General features: G+C 39.6%; 2 protein-coding genes across 2 annotated transcripts in view; one reads left to right on the top strand and one right to left on the bottom strand.

Moving 5' to 3' along the window:
- Positions 1-420: 420 nt before the first annotated feature.
- Positions 421-3672, bottom strand: cnrip1b (cannabinoid receptor interacting protein 1b). Its single transcript, XM_034135931.1, has 3 exons — positions 3494-3672; positions 1833-1977; positions 421-834 (listed from the first exon to the last, which is right to left on the bottom strand). The coding sequence occupies exons 1-3, from the start codon at positions 3670-3672 to the stop codon at positions 670-672; spliced, it is 489 nt and encodes a 162-aa protein (XP_033991822.1). The 3' UTR covers positions 421-669.
- Positions 3673-5905: 2233 nt separating this feature from the next.
- LOC117487191 (potassium voltage-gated channel subfamily KQT member 5-like) overlaps positions 5906-7227 on the top strand; it is a gene marked incomplete at its 3' end in the record, with an annotated part of 75334 nt that continues 74012 nt past the window's right edge. The window contains 1 exon segment of the mRNA XM_034135850.1: positions 5906-6643. Coding sequence (XP_033991741.1) covers positions 6303-6643 — 341 coding nt within the window.

Genomic DNA, 7227 nt, shown 5'->3' with positions numbered 1-7227 from the left:
CACTGTAAATAGGAGCACGACTTCACCCAAATACAACATTCCTACATCCGACACTGCATCATACAGTACACAAAATAGTACCACAAGAGAATACTCATACACACAGCTGCAGAGGGTTTCATTCCAAAACACTATGGTCCCTTTTTTGATTAATCCATGTGCAGTCAGTGGCAAAGGTGAACACTTCTGGATCTCTTTGGAAAGTGATTTTGGAATGAATCTCTTACACGTAAAAGTACATTAACCTGTACAAGCACCGTCTTGTTACACACACGTATTGTAGCTAAACACACAGGCACACGTGCACTGACCCACATACAGTTCTGCACATTTGAACACACCTCAGGATAACCACATGCCATAACTGGAACGGCATATACAAATATTTTTCTTAAAATATAATTTAGTCTTCCAAAACGGAATTAAAAGTGTAGGTAGTTGAGAATTGCTACATGTTTCATTTTTAATAAGAGACTTAATGTGCCAAATTTGATTAACCAGCATAAACATACAAAAACACCTGTGGAAAGACTGCATTTGATATTTACGGCACAAAGGGAGAGTGGTTGCATTTATTTTTAAGGTAAGACAATACCTCATCATGACATTAAGGATAATAACGTTTTTGTTTTTGCAGAGTAACATTAAACATTTGAAGCTCTTCCTCCGTCAGACAAACATCTCCTTGTTGATCCACATGAGCGTGCGCGTGTCGTTGGGTTTGCATTCGTACTCGATGCTGTTGAAGCTGTTTCCCCACTGGCAGTGGTCCCTCTTGTTGTAGTTATAGTACTTCACCTGCCACACCGTCTCAAACAGACCCGCCTCTGTGAACTGGAGGAGAAACACATGCACAGATGAGTAAAGACACACACACACATATGCATATTTTCAGCATCTTAGTGGCCTCATTTGATGCTCTAATGACAAGACATACTGTACAGAGTGGACAGATGGGAACACACACACACATAAACAAACACACAGACTTGCAGTATATCATCATGTGAAGGGGAAATGAAGAGGAGACACACACACACACACACACACACACACACACACACACACACACACACACACACACACACACACACACACACACACACACACACACACACACACACACACACACACACACACACACACACACACACACACACACACACACACACACACACACACACACACACACACACAGTATTATCTCAGAGGCCCTAGGGTGTAAACTGGACATATGGAGTATACAGAAAGTCATGTAACTTTAAACAAGGTCAAGCAATAATTTGTTGTAACTAAGAATGATCCTGTCGTTATGCTACTAAGAAACATTACTGAAGCTTAAAGCATCTGTTAATTGCTGCATGCTAGCTGAGGAGACTTGAACACTAAAAACAAGAATATATTTGTTTTCTTTTTAGTGTGTACATCTCTAAAAGACGAGCGGATCTCAGGTTGAAATGTCCCCATACAGCATTGGTTTGTACTGAGTACTGATCCAACACCAGTGTTTCATTCCAGTAAATCTATCCGTATTTTTATTGTTAATTATTAGACTATTGAATTGTACACCAACAACTTGGTAAAAAAATTACTTCTATATATTTGTACTACTACTAGTGTTATCCTTTTCAATGCAGGAACACATTGGTTAAGCCTTTAACAGGAAGTACATTTCAGTGTACTGTATATTATATGCAATATACAAACATGAGTTTGAAATGAATAGGTAGGTCTCATTGTCGCCATAACCAATCCAGCTATTTGAGTGAGTATCGACCCGAATAAAGGTGCATCCCTAGTAGTTTGGTGCACTGTGTACAGTATATCCATACCTGTATGTTTATCTGAACTGGTTGCCTCTCTCCACTCTTAGTATGTGTCACCCCTTCTGTTTCGTACTGGCCGCTATAGACGACGGACTGCGGGTCTTTAGACTGTTGCTCTAGAGGGAAGGTCACCGCACCGATACTCATCGAGCTGCAGGTACACAACACATCAGACTAATCTTTAAATTAAAGGTTCATGTGAGGCCGTGCACAGAAGATGGATCCTCAAAACAAGTGAGTCAATGTTAATACATTCAAAAATACTGCACATATTTATTCTCAGAGTAACTTGTTATGTTCTTTTTGTACTTTTTTATTTGTGTGTATTTATATTTCTTGTAAACATTAATTTTTTTGGTTTTCACCCAATCAAATGTCTTGTATGTGAAAACCTACTTGGTTATAAAACCGGATTCTAATTTTAATAAAACAAAGACAAGATGTATTCAAAAATAATTTCATTGATTGGATGTATTAAGAAATTACACATGCAATTTTAAAGCACTAACTGATAAATACTTCAAGCTTCATACTTACTGATGCAATTTTGTTCCAGATTTAATACTGATAAATCCTTTTAGTGAGCTATGTCTGCAGCTGTGTTTTATGAGCATGCTCCAAATATTCTTGCATCATTGCACGTGTGACCTATTTTTACACCGTAGTGTTCAAGCAGTTTCACAGCATGTTAACAATAATCCTGCTTTGGAGATGGAAATACAACAACCATTACATAATCATGAACTGTAGTCAAATCACAAGAGGACGTTTTACACAATCAAAACCCAAACCCCGGAATCCTAATCTGTGTGGATTTGACGTGCAGCCAATTGGTTTTATGTTGCCTTCATGTGCACCGTGTAAAATCCTACTTTCGATCGCTACACATGGAAAAAGGACTTGTTGAGCGTTCAAGTGCATGGCTTTTAGTCAGACAATATATCGCAAAGATATTTTACTGTTATACGTACAAAATGTACAAGTGGTGTTTTGAGGGGTTTTGTGTTTTTTTTATGTAGCTTAAAAATCACGAAAACCTCTTTCTTACACTTTATATGTGGTAGAGAGGTAAGGGCTATATATCCCAATGTCCATGGTGCCTTTAACTTTACACTTGCGTTCTGTTAAAGTCACCACTGAGATTCCATGGAAGGAAATCCTCATTTTAAGCTTTTCTCGAAATTACCATTAACTAGTAGAATGTAAAATAGACTCTGTGTTATTAAGCAGAATACTTTAAGTGTTAATTGTCAGGAAATGAAGCAGACATATGCTTTCCTTTGTAAAGGAAATTATATGACAAAAACAGATACATGGTAGGAAACTCAAACGTTTTTAAAATACCCCCTTAGGCTATAATACCGTCATTTAATTCCATTCCACGCTATAATATTAAGGGGACAATAGGTGGCTGCAACATGCAACAACATTCTCTATTTTCGGAAGGTTCATGGGAAAACTGCAATCTCCTAATTGACTGTAAACGTTTCTTTGGCACTCCTAGGTGCCTTGAATAATCACTGTGGCTTTTTCTCAGAAGAGATTTGTAAAGTAAAAATACCATGATGTTTGTTCCCTTAAATGAATAGATGTAACATGGCAGTTTGGTCCATGCCCATGTCATGATGATCCACGCCTGAAACAGACAGAATAGGAGCGCTACCTACGTGGCCTGGACCGCTCCTGGTTTAACGACCACCTCGATTTTGTATTTGGATCCGGTTAGCAGCTTGATGGTCCGGGTCTGTCCGAACCGGGCACCGTCGGATTTGAAGTGCACCGCCGTGTTGTTAGGGAGCATCTTCATATTAATCCCAATTTTGACGAGTTGAGGGATGTCGGCCATGTTTCCATACAGCTTGTTTATCCCCAGAATCAGAAAGGTGTTCAGGCAGAGAAATGCCGTGCAGAGATTTCCATAGCAGAGCGAGCAACTCAGGGAAATACTCAGCGAGCCGTAATCCCGTGTAACCTGCACGAGCCTAATCCCACCCCTCTCTCTCGCTCTTTCTCTCCCTCTTTCTCTATCTCTCTCTCCCCCCCTCTCTCTCTTGCCATTAACTCCCCTTTCTAATTCTTAATTAAAGTGTTAGTTCGGATCACTTGAATTTAAATCTATTTAGCAGTGCTGAAATTCTGACAATTAAGGTTGTGGATTAGGCCTAAATTAATTGACACTGGGGAGGGGATTATAGTAAAGCAGGTGGTAGTACTAATATAAATAATAATAGGCAATAACAATTACAAGTTATGGTAATCCAAAAGGATTTGTGATAAAGAACCTTTGTGACCCTATTGTTTATACTATTTTTAATTTTATAATATAATTATAATAATGAAATGAAACAAGAGAATTATGATACTGTAGTAAAGTAAGCAGTATCATCAGTTTAAATTCAAATTATATATAAACAAATTATCTACCTAATTGCATCCGAAAAGGCGTGGGAAGGAGTTTTCACGTATTTAATCCCACCCCTTCTCCCAAAAACTAAATTAACATTTTTGTTTTCTTTAACAAAATATACATAAATGTATGTCTACATATATATATCTGAATATTGGGGGACACACATCCCCCCCAATATTCAGATAAACTCAAAATGTCCCCCCCAATATATAGCCTAACTGATATAATTTTTTTTAAATAAGATTGCTATTCTATGACTTTTTTATTTTGACTATTTGTATACTTGAAAATCTTTATTTTCTGTTATTGTGAACTTCACCAAAATGATATATTCTTTTCATATGTAAATTGGTTCCGCCTTTGTTTGTTTATGCATACCTTTATTTTGTACCCGGGGGTGTATTTCGCTGTCGCACGTCGGTCCGAGCAGCTTCAGTTAGCGTTGATGCTCCAAGCAGGTCAGTCATGTTTTAATTTGCCCTCCATCAGTTCTGGTATCTTCAAATTTTGATTTAATTTTTGGTCCCCCCCAATGTTGACTCCATGGTTACGGCCTTGCTTAATATACTGCTGGTAAATTATCACTTCAGATCGTTAGTGAATATTAAGTTTGTATTATTATTTTTGTTGTGCCATGTTTTAATTTATATTGCTGTTTTCTATGATCAAAGTTACAGTTTAGTTATCTACAAATTGAATCCAGATTGTTGTCCCATGGGCTCTTCGTGTAATGCCTATGTTTGCCCACTAGATGTCACGCTTTGATCACAGTTTTATTTACAGTCTTAAATTCCAACAGGGAGAAAAAAACATGTCTTGCTCATATTGGCCATGTGATGGGCTCATATTTACAAAAAGAAAACGGCATATGAGGGCTTCATATTGCTGACGCCATCTCGAGTGTTGGGTGGATAAAGTCGGAAAGTCCAAATAAAAAATGTAAAATTCTCTTCAACAAATTCTCTCAGTTGCACGACGCCAACACAATGGGAATATTTGCATAAAAACAAATCTGTTCTTAGGTATTTGATTGAAAAAGACTAAACTGAGCCTTAAGATCACAACTGTTTATATATATAACATATGTCTTAACTATTGTCAAAGAAATCAGTCATAGACATTGAAAAAAACAACTCATTAAAGCTTTAAGAATAGACATGCATCAAGCTGTACATTTTAGAGCAGGATATTTCGTGTGGTAGGCCTATTCAGTAACACCGTGAAAAGACATTGCCTCAGAAGACAAGTCAAAGTAGCCCGTGCTTTCCATGGGTCACATGATCGGTGGACAGTGACGCAGCAGTTAATATTTATAAAGCCGGTTCGGTTCCGTTTGATTCTCTGAATATATTCTCGAGTTGATGATGCATTTTCAACCGATTTAGAGATTAAGTTGAATTGACAGTTAAGTCTGACTTAATAAAATGCTAAAATAACACAGTTAGAAGTTTTTCAAAGTATGACAGATGAATGCGCCGTTGATGTTTTATAAAATAAATAAATCAATATCACGCTGGTTGTTTAGGACATAGGGAAATGTTGTCTGCGTAAAACCTGCGTCATCGGTGCACTTTTGTCTTTTGACGTTTTTTCAATTCATGTGTTATTCAAAAAGGACATTTATAGATAAAGCCGCAACTTTGGATGTGGAGATCACCTAACGTTGTGTTTCTGGTGGTGTTGTCTGAGCTGTGGCTTTCTCTGCCCGATGCGTAAAAGCGAGAATGGTCCGGGGCAGCACCGGCACCGGCAGCCTCAACACACTTTGACAGAAAGAAGCAAGACGGAGAGTGAGGGTAAGAAAGAGAGTGAGGGAGGGTGGGAGAGAGCCCTCCCCCAGCCAAGTGTTTCCAATGGATCCACTCCTTCATAACCCCACTCTTCTCCAGCTTTTCGCAGATGGCCAAAGTTCCCAAACAGCACGGTGGATCTGCTCACAGGATGACAGGATGAGAGCAGCTAGTTAACTCTTTAACCACTGCTTTGTTTTACTTGCTGTATAGTGAAAGTAGTCAAACACCCTCTGGCGCACGAGGCTACATGTGTTTGCGTGCGCTGGTGATGCCATGCCGCGCAGTCACACCGGAGACGAGAGCAGCGGCACTGGGCTCTGGCTGAAGACCTCGACTGGAAGCAGGGCGCAGGACAACGCACTGAAAGATGTGGAGTCTGGGCGCAGGGCAATGAATAACGCGGGGCGAGTAGGTGACGGTCTCCTGTCTCCCTCCACGGCAGGTGCGTTGGGGTCGGAGAGGAAGCAGGGAGCCCGGCTCAGCCTGCTCGGGAAGCCGCTGATCTACAGCGCGCAGAGCGGCCGCAGGAACGCGCGATACCGGCGGCTCCAGAATTACCTCTACAACGTGTTGGAGAGACCGAGGGAATGGGCGTTCGTCTACCATGCGTTTGTGTGAGTACTCGCACTTTAAATCCTTATATAGCAGTTTGCTTCAACACTTTATTCCCCCTGTTCATTCTTTCAAATTAATAGGTTTTTAGTTATTATTACCTGATTTTCCCTTGATGGTAATAACCAGCTTGGGCCACACACATGATGGTATACACTTTTTTGTGGACTCTCTTTTCACTCACACATGCATATCCATGTCTATCCACCCCAATACACAAACACATTCAGCATAAAACACATTTTCTGACTGGTTTACTTTTATCTTTCCTATACCATTATTTAGATGTTGCCGGTTAAGATGTCCTGGCTATGAGGATAATTGACCTTTCATATATATCTAATATCTGATATCTGATATCTGTGGATTGAAGTATTGGCTACACCTCTGCATGTCAGTGCGATTTATTTTGGATGTGATCATCTGTTGCTCCAGCTACAGTGCATAAAACACTGGAGACACAGACCTGAATTATTTAGAGTTGAATGACTATGAATGCACTACAGGTGTGTGTACTGGGCTCACATGTGAAGGTGTTCATTTGCAATGCACATACTGTATGTGTGTATTGCAGACTCAATTGCAA

Source organism: Trematomus bernacchii, unplaced genomic scaffold, assembly GCF_902827165.1.
Source record: "Trematomus bernacchii unplaced genomic scaffold, fTreBer1.1, whole genome shotgun sequence".
Classification (NCBI taxonomy): Eukaryota; Metazoa; Chordata; class Actinopteri; order Perciformes; family Nototheniidae; genus Trematomus; species Trematomus bernacchii.
This window is presented reverse-complemented; position numbering and strand designations above follow the sequence as displayed.

Bases quoted from the DNA above. Each gene is read 5' to 3' on its own strand.
- cnrip1b (XM_034135931.1), bottom strand. From the start codon at position 3,672: ATGGCCGACATCCCTCAACTCGTCAAAATTGGGATTAATATGAAGATG. The intron at 1,978-3,493 runs GTAGGTAGCGCT...GTGTACCTGCAG, and splicing joins CCAGGAGCGGTCCAGGCCAC to CTCGATGAGTATCGGTGCGG. The intron at 835-1,832 runs GTATGGATATAC...TTTCTCCTCCAG, and splicing joins CAGTTCAGATAAACATACAG to TTCACAGAGGCGGGTCTGTT.